The sequence below is a fragment of the Helicoverpa armigera genome, chromosome 21 (genome assembly GCF_030705265.1).
Source record: "Helicoverpa armigera isolate CAAS_96S chromosome 21, ASM3070526v1, whole genome shotgun sequence".
Classification (NCBI taxonomy): Eukaryota; Metazoa; Arthropoda; class Insecta; order Lepidoptera; family Noctuidae; genus Helicoverpa; species Helicoverpa armigera.
This window is the reverse complement of record NC_087140.1, coordinates 869,503-887,562: the sequence shown is the minus strand read 5'-3', so window position 1 is coordinate 887,562 and position 18,060 is coordinate 869,503. Positions and strand designations below refer to the sequence as shown.

The 18,060-nt window shown below is 34.1% G+C and overlaps 1 protein-coding gene across 1 annotated transcript in view; it reads right to left on the bottom strand.

The window, feature by feature from the left end:
* LOC110374292 (octopamine receptor beta-1R) overlaps window positions 1–18,060 on the bottom strand; it is a 64,123-nt gene that overhangs the window by 10,472 nt on the left and 35,591 nt on the right. The window contains exon 2 of the mRNA XM_064040252.1: window positions 10,478–11,345. Coding sequence (XP_063896322.1) covers window positions 10,478–11,259 — 782 coding nt within the window. The 5' untranslated portion in view covers window positions 11,260–11,345. The remainder of the gene's footprint in view (window positions 1–10,477; window positions 11,346–18,060) is intronic.

Sequence of the window (18,060 nt, the reverse complement as noted above, 5' to 3'; positions counted from 1 at the left end):
CCGCGTCGCGTCTCGGTGTGAACTGACCCTTAATTCAAACTTAGACTTATTTCACATACCTAACCCTACTTCTACCTTCCTTAACCACAAAAGCAAGCTTTCAACCTATTCCGTAACTGTGGGTACAAAATTACCTTTTACATCTCAAGTGGTCTTTACTGAGCTTAATCTTAGCGGTGCCTTTAGGCTCATCTTAAATTAAATTGATGTTTTGTGGGTTAATAGATTCTTAAGTGGGTCACGATTCTACCGGGTTGGTAAACTTCTGGGTGACAGTGTATATTTTGGATAATATTTTTGAAGTGTAAAGTAAGGTATGTTGGATTAAGAGCTAACGTATACTGTGAACTTTAAGTCAGCCGATAGTTTGATCGGGCTCAGAAATCAGTATGATGATAAATTACAAAGAAGAATACCATGATTACCTTTAATATAAATTGTTAGCCAACTATCGGGCAACTATCGGCTGAATTTAAGTCTGCTGTTTTCTGAGGAACCCAACTAAATACGAATACCCATCTATCATTTAACAAAATCAGATTTTTCTGAAATTACAAACTACTAAATTGCCAAACTTTTTGTAAAATAGGTACCTACTGTTTGCCGGCACCCAGAGAAACTACATTCTTAAATCCTTCATGATACCACCTTTCGCCTTACCGATTTTCATCTCAATCGGAGAGGCCGTTTAATCGTGGAAGAGTAACAATTTGTATTGAAGTATGGATAGTTAATCCCCGTAACATAGTGAAGGATTAGCCACTTCCATTGAATTATATCTGCAGTTTGCAGTGATCTTCCAACCTCAAGGATTAACCGGAGACGTTACTCTTGTTAGCACAGTCGGTTCCAGGCTAACTGAGTTCTAGGTAATGTTGTGAATAGGTACGTTAGGTTATCGATAGTTCTTGGAAATTGAACAGTGCATGATACTCCACATTTTGTTGTGGATTGTCAATCTCTTAAGGTGTAGTAACAATGAGTACTTTTGTAAAAATGTCGATATCGATACTACATATTATAATGATCACTATTACAACACTTCAAATCAATCTATAATGTGATAGGTTTATATTTGTCAGTTATTTTTATTCAAGCTATACTGTACTGTGTATCCGTTGGCTATGTCCCAGACTCCAGGTGAGAGTTAAAACACAAAGCAATTTTGGTCTGCTCACTTTAAAGCATTGAAACCAAAACCCCGTCACTACATGAAACTATTAGACAAGCGAGACCGTCTAATTTAAATACATATCGACACAGCACATAAATCTATCGATATGACATCTCAATTTCAAAATGCACAACACTACTTAGTTGAAGACCGTGAATGAATATCTTCACGAGCTGCAATATTGATATTGCTTCCCAATATTGACTTCATCTGAGCAATTTTGTCGAAGCAATATTGTGCTCTTTTTGGGAGACTGCAAATATAAAGATATTGCTTGCGTTAATTACAAGTGGCTCTGCCAAATTACATGTATATTTTTTTATACAGCAAATTTTTTATTTTATTTTTGTGGTTATTAATGTCATTATAAAAGTATGATTGCATATGTATCAAGTGTACATTTACATACCATACGTACATTTTTTTTATGTCCAATATCAAATGCGGCTAAAAATCAATGTAGGCCTATCGAATCACTCTAAGATTTTCTGTTCGAAAACCAAACGCTGGCTTATGCTCCCTTTTTTACAGTTATAAAATATATATGTGTGTGCAATAAAGAATAACAATAAGTAGGTCTGTGCCCGATATCGGTGGCAACCTATTTTTTATATTTTTAAATGTTTTTTATTTTTATATTTAATATTTAAAAAAATGTAAATTATATGTTTAAAAATAAATAAATGATAAGAAAAGTAGGTCTAACTACAGTAATAAAAATTACCTATTTAAACACTATACATAGAATCATTCAATTCAAGCAATTATTTGTTCATTATGTAGTGACACTCAATTCATATAGATTCCAGGAAAACGAGATCATAAAATTACATGTTACTAGTATTATTTAGATCCTACTTGAACAATGATAATATTATAAACGATTAATATGGTCGCCTATTGTTGAAAGCGCACACACAATAATTACTATTGTGCAGCCTCTGTTAGCCATCCAAATAAATAAATTACCTACATAATAAAATTCCCTTAAAACTTCTCATAAAATAATATTTTAATTAAAATTAAACACGACCTCAGAAACCTAGTTTACAAATGTTTCAGAACAATCTATTCGCAAATGACAATAAACTGTAAGTTCCAGCGGAAAGGCCCGAGTTCGAAGCTCGATAGTTGCTCAACTTTGTTGCGTTATGAAATTAGGTTTGTTTTAAAATTGTTGGACTTTTGTTCTGTTCTGTTAATGTTCAACAATGTTGGAAGTGGGGGTAAAGTGACGTTATTTGTTGGTAATTAGTTTTAAACTGCAGATTTACATGCATATTACTATAGCCATTCATATAAAGCCATGCTTAAGATGTCGCATTTTTTCTATATTTCAGTAATAATATTATGTAGTTTTTAGTCAACATTCTGGTAAAACTATACCTAACATCAAAACATGATTTAAAATCTCGGAATTATATCCGACCATAACATTGTCTTCCTAAGTTACTAAAAAAAAAAAAAAAAACTAGTTCTTATGTGTGTTTTTTACTAGCCAAATGGTATTTGTCTGAATTAAAATGCTCTTTCTTACATAGATAGTCCACCTATCCACGGACCGACCGCACCAAGCGTTGCTTAACCTTATGATCAATCGACTCGTGTAGCCTTTACTAAAAGTTTACTTCCAATATTTCCGCTACTGAAATTAAAAAAAAATCTTGATTGTTAATTGCGGAGAAACAGCAAGAATTAATTTAATTATATGCAAATACTTTGTGCACTTTCTCAGTGTTTTGTTTGAACATTAATAAGTGCTCGGCGACCGTCTATTGAATTTGCTTATAAAGTTTTCTTGAAGAGTTTCATACTGTTTTGCATGTTCTGCTAAATTAAATTTTATATAATACGGCAGTAGTAAGTAGTAAGCAGAATGAGGAGTTTAAGTATAGAAAAAAATAATGATATATTGGCATGATAACTCGTTTCGGTACTTCAGTAGTGTTCTTGTTTTTCCTATTACTACTACTATTACTACCCACTTAACAAACCCTAGTATCAGAGTTAATCTGGTTCAGTCAAGCTTCTACTCGAGAGAACTACTTACATCCCTACTAAAATGGCAAATAGAACAGATTTTTAACAGTACCTAAATAACTTTTCGTTCATGATATTTGCGCGATCAATCAAACTTACACATTTTTTAGCTGTGTCTTCTTCTTCTTCTTCCTCCTGCCCTGTTCCCAATTTTATTAGGGGTCGGCGCAATATATCTTTCGCTTCCATCCTTCCCTGTCACTCGTCATACTGATACTCACTCTCTTCCTATTCTTGTCTTCTTTCAGGCAATCCATCCATCTTTTCTTAGGTCCTCCTCTTCCTCTCCATCCATCTACATTTATACTTAGCACACACTTTGTTGCATGCGTAATAATAGATTAATTTCAAGGCTGTCTTCTCAATAAAAAATAAGCAAGTAAGATTGAGGGCAGAATATTTCTTGCAAACTTCATACTTATTTACATACTATTACTTTATATGAAAACTAATAAAAGTATCAAGATTCCTTCATGAAAAACAACTTTATATCAGAATACTAATATTTTTTCGCTCAAACGACTTTGTGACTACTAATAAAAATTATTGGTTTGTTTGTGTATGTTAATCTCAAGAAGTAGACACTAGAAGTGGAAATAAATTCTTTTTGTAGCCTTGTTGACTTATTTTGAGCTATAAACCGACAAGAGATCAATCAAGGCAAACAAATTACAGTAGAAATGAAGATAATTTAGGTTCCGTATATTTTTCGATCCTCAAACGAAAGAAAAAAAAAACAAAATAAAAAACAGGTTATGCCCATGGTATCATCCTCGTCCCATAGGAACTATTTAGGACAGCCGAAAGTCAGTAAACTACCTTGATAAATAATTTAATTGAAGAAAAATCCACTTAACAACAAAACAGTACGTCAAATAATAAATAAAAAAATATCAGACACAAACCACAAAAAAAAGTGTTTAGCGCATAAAATAAAGCAATTCATTATAACTCGTTTAGCATCGAAGCATAAAGAAAATAAAATCCATATATATATTTAATTAACACCTAAATGACACGTGTAGTTTTCCTAACACGTGTATCATGTATGACTAACTAATTAAATATTCTTTACGACTTCAGACTTATTGTTTATGAAGGTTTCTCGCCACAGTGCCACAGATAAACTATACTAATATTATAAAGCTGAAGAGTTTCAGCCTTAGGGTGCTTACATAAAGAAACAGGTTGCCGGTACAGAAAACCTGTACGGGTAGGTACCGATCAGTGCAGGTATAATATTTCAATACAATCCTATTGACTCACTTATAAAGAAACAGGTTACCTGTTTACCTGTTTCTTTAGAATATTATACCTGCGCTGATCGGTACCGACCCGTACAGGTTTGTCTGTACCGGTAACCTGTTTCTTTATGTAAGCACCCTTACATATAAAAATCTCTAATCATCTTCTAAGCTTCATTTTAACTAATTACTAGTTAAAGCCTTAAGTAGTGATTAAATGTTACTTAAGACATGCTTAAGCAATTTTTATAAGTACCTAAGAATATTCTTAAACCCTGAAGTATTACTTATTATTTAATTCACGTTTATAAGTAAGGCTGTTTATTTGTTTGAGTGCTCTGATTTTAAGAACTATTAGGTACCTACTGATTTTTAAGCAAGCGTGTAGGGACTTTATTCACATGGTGACATCTGGGGGAAATTCTCCCAAAGTTACACAGTCGAAGTACATTTATTCAGAAGGAAAATATTTTATCGGTTACACGGAGTAGTTCCCTGGCGACGTGTTTGAATCCTTTGGTGGAAGGTATTAAACGCATGAAAAAATCAAAGAAATTCTTGCTATATCTATCTATACCAAAATTCACTATTCCATCTAAATCACATTGAACAGACGAAATTATCCACCACTCGCGAACAAAGACATCACAATTTAGTCAGTCAATATCCCAAAATACATTGCATTTAAATCTCTCTATTCAATGCACTAACTCACTCTACCCGTGTCTATAAGCCTTAAACACTTAAGGTACGCGCATACGGCAAACTTTTAGTCGGCCGATAGTTCGGCTCATACATATATCAGAATGAAGATGAATGGTAACAACGATCGGGTATCAGACCGACTGGAGACTTTGATTGGGATCAAGAATGTCTTTACACAAAAAACTGCAAAAAATATAATTTGATGGGATATCATCAAATGACTCCCCCCATTGTGGGTGCAGCGTGAAGGAGTGTCAGACTCTTACTGACCAAAACCCACCATGTTCTTTCTTAAGCCCTTTATGTGCCAGGGCGGCGGTAACTCTTTCGAACAATCCCGCAGCCCCGGCAGATTGCCAACCGTCAAACAACTATCGGCCGACTATTTTGTCTGTAGTATGCTACTCCTAAACTAGCACACTGAAGCATTTAGAAAGTTTATACCCAACTGTTTTCACAGGTGGTCCTTTCAATTTATGTAAGCGCCATCTATTGGTGGGAAACTGTACTAATCCATGCAAGCGTAGAACTTCGTGCTTAATCCGACGGAATAGTGATAGTTGGAACTTCGCAAGTTTATTTTGTAGTTAGAGGTTTGTCTTTCGTAGAGTAAGCTTATTAAAAGTTGTGTGGAATCTTGTAATTTTATGCTGTGGTAAGTTTGGATTAAAATATTTATTGTAATAATTTGTAGCTTCAATCTTTATCTGGCACGCAATTTTATGTGTCCGAGGGAACTACTTCTTTCACCAGGATAAAAACTAGCTTATGTATTTTTCCAGGGTACAGCCTATCGATGCACTGTTCTGGTTCAGCCGTTTCATCGTATTTGCGTTACACAAAGACAGAATTACTTTCGTATTTTTGATACTAATAAGGGTTACATGGAAGCAAAATTTCAAACAGCTAATTAATCAATACAGTTACAGCCTTTTTATCGTCCCACTGCTGGGCTGCGGCCTCCTCTCACACAGAGAAGGATTGAGCATTAATCACCACGCTTGCTCAATGCGGGTTGATGATTTCAGACTATATCAATACATCTTGGACTAATTAGTAACTTAATGCTACTCAATTATTTCCGTGTAAACAGTATTAATGCGAAAATCGATATTACCATTAAAGGTTTAATACTGAATTCAAAGGTATGACGATATTGAAGCGGTACGAAGTGGGTCAGTACCTTTATCAAAATGGGGTCGGTTATTTATAAAAGCTATTTTCAGAATTGGTCTTTTAAGGTACGTGGTGTTTTCAATTTTGCAACTCAAAAGTACTTGGTGGTATGTAATTGATAAATTTGCCCCAAAGAATCTAGTACGTGGTACGCAAAGAAAGGTTCATCATCATCAGCCTATCGCAGTCCACTGCTGGACATAGGCCTCTCCAAGTGCACGCCACTGAGATCGATTTTCGGCTTCTCGCATCCAGCTCCTGCCAGCGGTCTTGCGCAAGTCATCACTCCACCGTACCTGAGGACGTCCTACACTACGTTTGCCGAAAAGAAAGGTTGAAAAATATAAAAAATGCGTTTTTTACTTACTTTTGGTTTCAACCAGTAAAAGCATTTTAATTTGTGTAGCCATTGAGAATTTGAAAAGTGTGATATTACTAGCCACTGAATTTCTTGCATATTTTTTTTTAATACTAAGTATTTCTTTTTCAAATAAAAATACAATTTATGAAAACACCTATTGTATTCAAACGCATCTACAAAAAGTTCATTTCTTTGTCTAGCCACAAGATATCAAAGAAAAACAAAACCCGAGCGTTCCATTTTTAAAACTAAAATATTGTTTATAAGAACTGTAGCAGTTTAAAAAATAAACGCTAGACCTTCTTTTGTTTATGGAACAAAAAAAAACAAAACAGATGAGTTCCATTTGTGTTCTCATAAAAAATATATAACTAAGATAGAATTTTGTAGAAAAATTGTATCGGATAAATAATTTACACGCTCCAGTTAGCTTATTGATTGAATTTGAAAGTAATTAACTTGGTGAGGATTACGGAAAATAACAATTCAATTGTGTAACCGAGAGGAATAAAATAATTGACCTACACAATATTGTGTATTGTATTTAATCTATACTAATTTATAAAGAGGAAACAATTTTGTATTGTTGGTTTGTACCCAAAAGGCTCCGAAACTTCTAAACGGAATTGATAAATTCTTTCACTGTTGGAAAGCTACACTCTTCCCGAGTAACATAGGCTATATTATAACCGGTGCGGGCAAATGGACCCCACGTCACGAGAATGAAACCGCAGGAAAACGGCTAGTATTTAATATAAAAACTATAAATGCTGGTGCAAGAAATGTAGTATAAAAAGTAGGTAATCTTTTTGCAGGGGCTTAAGTAATAAAAATGCGAACAGCACACCTGGTTTTGGTCTGAACTAAATCTAGTCTGGCAGCTAGCCAAAATCTAGCCTGGGTATAGTGGTGCTTCTTATATAAACGGGATGTTTACCTATACAAACTTAGTTGTTGAAGATTTTGTTAAAGAATTGTGTATTGCTCGGCCAAGTTTAATATAAACTTTCTGAAATAACTATAGCATAAACTGGGCAATAATTATGTTTATTTTATAAGTGAATAACTGTTTACGTTACTTAGTCTTGTATATCTCTTTTACAATTTAAATAGTCGTGAAATATCAAAAGCAAATCCAAAAATATAAGAATCCTTCAAAAACAATTGTTTTTTAAAGGTTCAGGGAGGTTATTTACATGGCTTACTAAACATCCCTAAAAACCACAAACTGAAAAAGTAGTCAAAAATTCCATTAACCGGTTAACCGTTAACCAATTAAATTAACTGCGAAAAATGTAATCAGCGGTCACCGGGTTAGGGAATTAAGAATTCACCGAGCGGTCAACCTTTTGACGTGATCAACAACCCAACTCAGGTTATTTCGAAAAGCGGTCAAATTTACCAGTTTCTGCGTGATTAAAATTTAATCTTGTTCTGTAATGGACGGCCTACCTTCTAACTAGTTAGTCTTGTGGTTTGGTTAAGTTAACCATGTGTTTAGTTAGTTAATATAAGGTTTGTAAATGAGGTTATTTTGAATAATGATTAGTAGGGATGTACTTGGCTGGTGGGGCTAACCGAACGTGTATAAAAGGTATCTAGATATTACTTTATACCTACTCATTTTCCTGGTTCAATAAAAACTGCAAGCTTCAGTATTAACAAATATACCGTGAAACAATTGACGTATTGAAATAAGTAAAATAAAGTCTTCTTCTGACAAAAATACGGCCAAATGTAAAGGTAAACAAAAGATGGCCATGTCATACACATATAACTTTTCCGCTGAACTTTTTGTTTTTAATTATGAAAAAAAATCTGATGATCCGTAATTTTGCAATTATTTCCCAAAGAATTTAATATTCCCTTATTTAATAACACAGCAGTTCACCAGACACAAGCCTTAATCCTAAGATTTTAATATAAACAAACAAACCGTCATTATTTAATGTAACCCCGGCTCTCATTAACTCGAGGATAGACATTAGCTTCGTTAAGGCGGCTCTCGATACGGTAAAGCTCGAGGGAGCCTGTTGCCGTTATTTGTTAGTTAGCCTTTTGATGTGGGCGAATCAGTGGTGACAGTTCTTTGTGATGTATTTTTAGGTTAATTAACTAATTAGTGTAGGTAATTGGTTTCACCTACTATGTAAAGCCATTTTGAACGTAGGTGAAAGGTATACGTAATAACAAGACGAAAACAGGAAATAGTTTTTTACTGTACGCATTATAAATACATAGGTAACAACATCGTACAAATGATGAGTTATGTAGATATTAATATTTAACTGTTTATTCAAACGGATGATACAAGACAAACCATGACACTGCTGTATATTGAGACAGCAAGATTGTTCGAAAGAGATACCGCGACCCTACATAAAGAGTACCAGAAGGAACGTGGTAGGTTCTAGTCAAAAAGGTGCATATTTATTACAACTCTTAAAATTCCCCATAAATAATATAATAGCTCACTTAAATTTTCCTTCCTTGAATAGTTCTATTACAATACAGAGAACGTTATACTGTAGTTCTATTCCTAAATATACTACGTACTATAATAAAAATCGTGTTTCTCATATAATACCTGCAACAAAGTTATCTTAGTACTTATCTAAAGTAGTATCATATTGTTTCCTTATCTTTTGCATTAGATAGTACGTTCACGTGTAGCGTTATCAATAAATATCGGATTTTCCGAGAAAACGCGGAATAATTTAATATTCATAAAGTACTTTCAGTTGGCTCGGTTCTGTAGTATTTTCGTAGAATTGCATTTTTATTTTTTCTGTTATGTATTGGTGGAAATTATTAAAACTATTTCGTTACAAATAAACTTTTTTTTATCTTTATTACGTACCTTACGCTTCATAATTGAAAATTATTAATTTTGACGATGTTTGTTCTTATTATAGTAGAATTTTGCTTTTGTTTTATTTACCCGAGACATATTATTTGGTTAAGAATTACGAGATATTTTCCGACGAAAACCAAACCTATATATGTTTACATATAAAAGCTTAAAACAATAAAGCACCAATGATGACAAATCATCACAAAAACAGCCTTCACAGAGAAAATGATTCGAAAATTCACTTCCTAGAATTGAGCTTGTATTTTGGACATCTCACTTTTCAACTCCGAATGACATTTAAAAGAACGGGGGCTCTCTCATTTTTGATTCACCTTTACCAAACAAATGACGATTTGTTTCGTTCTGAACTATTGTTGAGTGAATGTGAACTGAACACAGGTTTATTATTTTTTTAAAAACACTATTTGAAACTCTTTGACATATTGCATGTTTGTTTTGGACTGTTATTTCCTGTGTCATGAATGGGAAGTATATTTTGCAAAATGTTTGCAAATGTCAAACTCAGGAGCTTTTGTCAAAGGTCAGAGAGTATCTGCTGTGGTTTAACTTATAAATTAGCTTTGTGGTTATCCATTTTGAAGATCGGTTAATATTTTACTAGACAGAGTGAGCATTTAACACAAATCCTACCGTAATACAAAATTTTAGGTACTTCTGAAATGTTATCTTTCATGCCTTCGTGCTCTAAGGTATGTTTTGAATTCTTGCTGCCGGCTGCGACTACCGATCGCACTAAGTACGCACCGCACGAAGTCGGTTGCAGCTGCACTACTGATTTGTATGTATTTACATGAAACCGACAGTCGCAGCCGTCAAAACATACCTTTATATTTAAGACTTTGTGACCACTGACTTAAAAAAATACTTTCTTAAAAATTAAAAAATAATTAATCTTTTCTCACCTGTACAACATCCTCTCCTGCCTTTCAGCTTCCAAATAGATCCTGTAGTACATATACAGCATGATGACTCCAGGTATCCAAAAACTAACACTACTCGAGATCACAGCGTACACTTTATTCACGGTAAAACTGCACACATTTGGGAACCTCTTTCTAAAGTTCAAATGGTCTTCTGTCGTGTACCAACCCATGAAGATTGGGAGAAAGGAGACCAGAGCTGGACTGCACCAGACTACCGCCAACATGATCCCAAGTTTTGCTGTCGTCATTATCAAAGGGTAGTCCAAAGGCTGGACTATTGCGTAGTATCGATCCACACTGATGCAACAAAGGTGTAATATCGAAGCTGATGAGAAATATACATCCAGAGAGTTCCATACATCGCACATGAAATAACCGAATAGCCATTCTCCATTAGTGATTTCTACACTGAAGTTAAAACACATTGCCCAAATGGCTACTAGCATATCAGCCAAAGCTAGTGATACTACAAAATAGTTCGTAATCACTCGTAACTTTCTGTGTCTCATTACTGAAACTATTACTAACAAATTGCCGAAAATCGCTGCTAGGATTATGAAAAGCATTATAAGACATTTTAGTATGACCAAAAACACTATTAGCGGGTCATCTTCGAATTGATTTGAGTACACTAAGTCATTGGTCGTTTCGTTCACTTCCAGAGTCTTGTTGACGTAAGTGTCAGTGAGATACATGGATGTAGATAGATCGGCTGAGTCCAAAGTAAAATTGTCTGGTTCGAAGACGATATCCACTTTCATGTTTCACATTTTTTTCAGGTCATGTTTGCTTGTAGTTCGGGAGTTCTCGTGTGGAGTTCCGGAGTTGTGATTTTCATTGTTGGCTCCTGAAAAAGAAATGGATTTTAGTTTTTTTTGTCGGCCTTGAATATTGGAAAAGGTCGCAAGGGATTATTGTTAGGAGTTTTACGCCATTTTGACATCAAAGTCGCCTGTTTTTGATCAAAGGTAAATCCGCAGTTTTTCTTTTGAAAGGAACTGTAGTACTTTTCTATTGTTCACGTGAACGTGATAAAGGTACAAGATTATTTTGTATGTTTTCTTAAAATGTTACCGTTTTTGATTTTAGGTTGGTTTTTCCTTGTATTTTTCTTATAATCATGAAAGTGGTCTGAGTGAATAAATTCGTTGATAAGTCAAATTATAATTCGTATTTCGTTTCCCTCAATGTTTTACTTTTAACAGCTCATAATCTTTGTACCTTTAAAAAGTCACACTGTAAGTATAAAAATGCATACAGGCACTAAACGCCAGCCTTTGTAAAATAATATTGGTTAAACGGTGTATTTTAGTTGTAAAAGCTTACTAATAGTTTACACCGGAAAGCAAATATGAGTCAAAGAAAATTATTTTTCCTACATTATGAATTACAATTAAATTTTAAAAAGAAGTTAACCCACATCCCAATACACTAAAGTTACATACATTAACTTACACTACCCTTTTCAATATAATTAAGTTTCCATAAAAATATAACATACCTACGTACTTAAAAAGCTCAAAAGCTTTTCACGCTACGCCACATACTACGCCGCTACGGTGCTACGTTGCTACGCCGTAGCATATAAAGTTTCTATAGTATAATGCCATATAGAGATTATGAAATGTGAATGTATTACCGGTGAGGTCCGATAAGCAAATAACGCCTTTTTGAAAAGGCTCGGTTTAATGGTCATTGTTAAATGATTCTAAAGAACTTTAGGTTTTTAAGAGATTTAAAAGTAAATGTTGAAAATACTGTAAATGTTTTAAGCATTTTTTGTATATAATTTCATTTGTATTTAATTTGAGGTATAAAATAAACTCAAACCGATCGAAAAGGTAATTTTCTATTGATATAAAGACTTGATAAGATCCAAATATTCCAAAGGTCACATAATAACCAGCAACCATTTTTTGTTACCTCTACAATATTAATAAAGATAGATCATAACATTACAGGCCCCAAATGGCCTATAACCTCTTTCTTACAAAACGAGGCCATAAGGCGGGACCCACATGGAACATTAAATACTAATAGCATACTCTAATTTTATGGAAATAGATTTTACTAACCTTTACATAAGGCTGTCCGCCCACGTCCGATAATCGGTGACCGATTTTTTGTAGGATAAAATGGAACATACTGATAGCAATAATAGTGCAACGTACACGTCTCACAGAAAGTCGGTCAAACATCCTAGGCAGAACGTCCTACAAAAAATCGGACCGATATCTGTCCTAAACGATGCGATGTTTGACGTGGCGGGTAGCCTAAAAGTACCCGCATACTACAGACTAAACAGTCGGCCGACAATGCCGGTTGGCAAAAAAATCAAATTAGAGTTTTCAGTCGGTCTGATACCAGCTAAATACCTGATCTTTGTAATGTGTGTACTACCGTTCATGTCCATACTGATTTATGAGCCCAAACAAATTACCTAGCGGGGCTCACCAAAGCCAAGGCCTATCGTGGTTGCGGGATTGTTCGAAAGAGTTACCGCGGCACTGGTACATAAAAGGCCTATGAAGGAACATGATGGCTTTTGCTCAGTAAAAGTCTGACACTCCCTCGCGCGGAACATGATGAGGGACTGTAAGAGTCTGACAGTCCCTCACCGCTGCTAACCCACAGCGGGAGGAGTCATTTGATGATTTCCCATCAAAATAAAAAAAGTCCTATCAAACTATCGGCCGACTAAAAGTTTGTAGTGTGCGGGTGACATAAATGATAGCAAAAGGGACAGCGTAGTATTATGATCTCGGGTCTAAAATTTTGTAGCTTTATAAAAGGGTTGGGAGGTAGGCAGATTATTATAGGGTGACGACATAATGTTATGTAATTGATAGCCTTATGTTACTCTACCAAACGTGAGGGTCGCAAGATAGTAGGTATGTGTCCCCGAGTCAAAAAAAAAAAATACAAATTTTAATAATATATTAAAAGGGGTTCAAATTGCCAAGTGTATATGAAAACTAGGCTAAGAATACCGTTATTTTTGTAAAATCTCTCTCACAGATTTGTGTATCTTGTGTTTAATTACATACATATATATTAGCTTAGCGATTTTGCAGGTCATTTAGATCATCACAAAACCTGATACATGTTGTTGTATTACATCAAAATATTTCAAAACCGAATAACAATTACAAGAACATTTCCCTAATCGTTTTAATAAAACACCTATCACATTGCTCGTATACGTTATCATATATGAACAACATCAAAACAAAATATACCTACGTACATATTAAAAAGGAATAATACCTCCATGTAGGGTGAGATAAACAGAATTGGCCCATTTTTCTTATTTTCCGTGTAGTCCTCATCTCGTTTGCGAACACACAATGTCTCTCAGTTTGCAGCCGGTAAATAAGATTACAAATAATCTTGTATCTTATGTTTACTGGCGTTTATTAAATAACTAACGACCTGCCTTGACTTCATAAGAAAACATTTTTATGTGACGTCATGAGTAATGATTTTATTTAGACAGTTACAAGACATCATCATCAGTTTCAAAAGTCCAGGTTTCCTCAAGATGTTTTTTTTTCACTGTTACATACACAGAACGGAGGAAGGAAAGTAATCAGTCATTGGTATCCAAGATTTACTTAGAAAAGCTAATGATGAAATAAATAACATACCACTTAACAAAAATTCTCCCCCTATCGATTATACTATCTTTTAATTAATTACAGAATATAAAATGTATTAGACTTATTTGCATCAAAGCTATTTAACTACTATATACAGTAAATAACCACTAATTTAATCAAATCCAGTAGCTAGGAATAATCGCATTCACTCAACCATTAAATCAAATTATCAAATACATGCAAATAATTTTAATGATCCGATTAAAAAGTATTTACTAGGCAGGTAAATATCATTGGAAATATTATACACAATTAATTACCTAATACATGAATTTCACTCGAAATCGTTTTCAGTTAAAAACATTTTTATTGCGAAATACATAAATGCGTTACATATCATTCTGTATTTTGTTTATTACATTCATCTGAATTCTATTTATTCCTGAAATTCATAATTGTTTCAGCTGAAAACAGATACTGAGAGTTCTCTGTGAACATGTTTCGAAAAATTATTGTACATTCATTTTTCATTTCTCAGTAATACATAATAATCGTGTCATCATCTACCCAGCCTTTTCCCAACCATGTTGGAGTCGGCTTTCAGTCTAACCAAATGCAGCTGAGTACCAGTGCTTTACAAGGAGCGACTGCCTATCTGACCTCCTCAACCGGATACCCCCTAGGTAGACACGAGCTCTTTCTTCTTTTTCCTTCAGAAATTATTTATTTTTTGACTTTACATTTTATGGTTCATATACGTGTTATTATAAGATCGAATACTACTAATGTTATAAATAGCCAATAGTGAAATAAAAGTAGCAGGTAATAATTTAGTGTGTGTTTAATTAGTGTTTGTATTTGTGTTGTAACAATCGTCTGTTGATTGCATATATGTATGTTACAACAGCATTCAAGACAAACCACCCTACTATTACAAAGGTCAAGAGTAGGTCACTAAAGAATAACACGTCCAATCCCTAAAGTAAATATATTACATAACTAAAAGTCCCTGAGAAACTTCAGTAAAGACAAATCATTGCCAAAGAGGATGTCAAAGACAAACATATAAACTTAACCAATCAACGGAGCTTTAATTAAACAAGTTTTCAGAATGTAATCAGGATCTAACTCGGGGTATTAATATGACAAAGTTACGAATGCACCTTGTATCAAATGTCTACTGAAAACAAACTGGTTACTGTCAGTTGACTTCAACATCATAATCTTCGTGCTCTCGCTGTGGCGGCATATTGGGCTGACAAAGTGTAGTCTCACTATAAGACATGTCATCGACACGAAAGAAGAAGAACATCATAATTTCCCTAGCCTTTTACCAAGTATGTTTGGGAAAGACCTCCGTGAGATGCAGTTGGGCACCAGTTTTTTACATGGAGCAACTATCAACTCGACCTCCACAACTCAGCTACCCTGGCTACAAGAAAACCATCGGTTAAGCTAGTAAGCTAGTTACTAGGGCCGTAACGGCTGCCAAAGATAGGTATAATGATGAGTCTGATATTTATTTTTTTCACAAACATTGAACGTATAATAAAAATTAACGAAGAATGTGAACCTATTAGCAATTGAAGAAGCTATAGCTGGAAGTATAGCTCGATAAAGAATGTCATACTTCGTCTAATTCATACTCTTTGTACAGACAATTTAAGTTGGTAATACCTTCATGTTTACATACATTATAAGTCATTAAATATTATCAGATTATCTTGAAATTACAGTGCTTACATGCTTAAGTAGTTAAAACTAGTTAAGCAACAGTAATAACATGTTAGGACTTAAGTTTTGCACGTTTCTGAGGCAATAAACGTATTATAATCGGGTTTTATACGGTAGTAAAATGTAGGAGCCTTGAGAGTGGCTTACCAAGTATAAATATGGAATTACTGGATTGTATAATGGAGTTACCTTTTTTATTTTTAACGACGTCAAAAATCATCAAATGACCCCTCCCGCTGTGGGTTAGCAGCGGTGAGGGAGTGTCAGACTCTTACTAACTAAAAACCGTCGTGTTCCGTCATAGGCCTTTTATGTACCAGGGCCGCGGTATCTCTTTCGAACAACCCGCAGCCCCGGCAGGCCTTGGCCCTGCTGGGCCCCGCTGGGGTTGCTGACATCTCTTTGAGGAGCGCGTGGAACAATGCGCGCCGTCGACACGGGGCTGTTGTCTATTAGCTAGACATGAGCGATGAGCCACTCGAAGTCACTGCCCATGATAGACCTAGATTACCTTGGCCCTGAAATACAAAAGGCTCAAAAAACAAAACACGATTCACAATGCGATGAATTCTAGCCAAAAAACAATTGAAATTGAAACCTGAAATGCTTTGACAATATGTTATTTATTACATTGTTTTCATGCTTTGGTACATTTATGACGTAGTTGTGGTATGTGTTGGTTGCTATGGTGCGTGTTCGATTCCCGGAAGGAACAACTTAATACTTCAAGGTTTAGGTGTTGTGTATGTTTGACGTACTCACGTACTAGTATTAGTATGTTTTCAAATGCGCATATGATACTGGAAAAATGTTATGGTAGCCAAATAATTTTCTTGAAACTAATAAAAATAAAAGCCATAAGTATTGTTATGGCCACGAAAAGAAAAATCGTCACTAAAATTAAAATTTCAAAATGAACTGTCTATTACGTACGTTATAAAAATAGTCAATTTTTAAGAGCCTCATAGTTCTTTTGTGTTCAATTCTTAAAACTGGTAAAATAAAATAAAAACCTACGTTCTTGAGACAATATAATAAAATTTAAAAGATCCTAGATAACCAAACCTAATGAAATCAAAATTAAATGCCAAGTCTAAAGGAATTTCAATCTAATTTTTTGTCTTTTCTTAATAATTGAAACTTCAAAGCGTTTTGATAAATTAATAAGTTTTTGAACTCGTGTTTTGGCAAAGATGGTAAGGTGCCTATTTTGGAAATTCTTTTGTTAGGTTTTTTAAGATTGAAAGATAATGGAATCATGATCAAGGGGTCTGTCGTATGTGTGTATGATTGTCATATTTTGTGGGTTCAATAATCTTTCATGACAGAAATAAAAAGTCACATTGCTATAGGTACTTAGAAGATTCATTACTGCTTATTTACCCATACGCCATTTGATTAGGCACATAAGGTTAACCATCTCGATAGGACTTCAATAAATATTTTTAAAATAAATTACCGCTTAAAATAATGATTCAGTTGATTAAGAAATCGTTATTGTTGTATTTACATTGAGATTCACTCCCATTTATTATTAATCTGAGGATTTAAACAAAAAAAATCATATCAAGCTTTTTTTCCTTTAGTTAAGTGAGTACTCGAATACAGTACTGTTCTTATTTTCACATACTGAAAAGGCTCTCAAAGATACCACAGTGTCTACCCAATATAATGAAATAATTGTTATAATAAAACAAACTAGTCAGATGAGATAGATAAGTAGTCAGTAAAACTTAAAGTCTCACTCAAGGATTTTTATTTCAGTTCTTACAAGACTTCAATAGTTGGGTGCACGCCAAACGCAACTTACCACCTACAGGAAAACATCATACCTAACAAACATACATTGTAATTATAGTATACAGAAAATGAGATTTTACAAAATGACCTACATAAATAACGTGAATATCCATTATGTTTGAGTATCCGAGAAAAATATAACAGACCTTTGAAAAAGGGATCCTCAAAAATAATAAAAGTCAACAGTGAGGTCACATATTTTATTAAAATGGGTCCATTTTTAAGGAATTATTTAGATTTTTTCTCCCTTATTTTATCCGGAATGAGTGAACCTTTCAAATGTTATTTGAACATTAGAGTTAGGATGAGGTTAATCCTACATAACATACGTTTTGAAGTGTTTGTGTGTCAGAAAATATATTGCTAACATGATTTTAAAAAAATATGAAATCACACTTTGTTTTACATTTTATAATATTTGTCACAAAA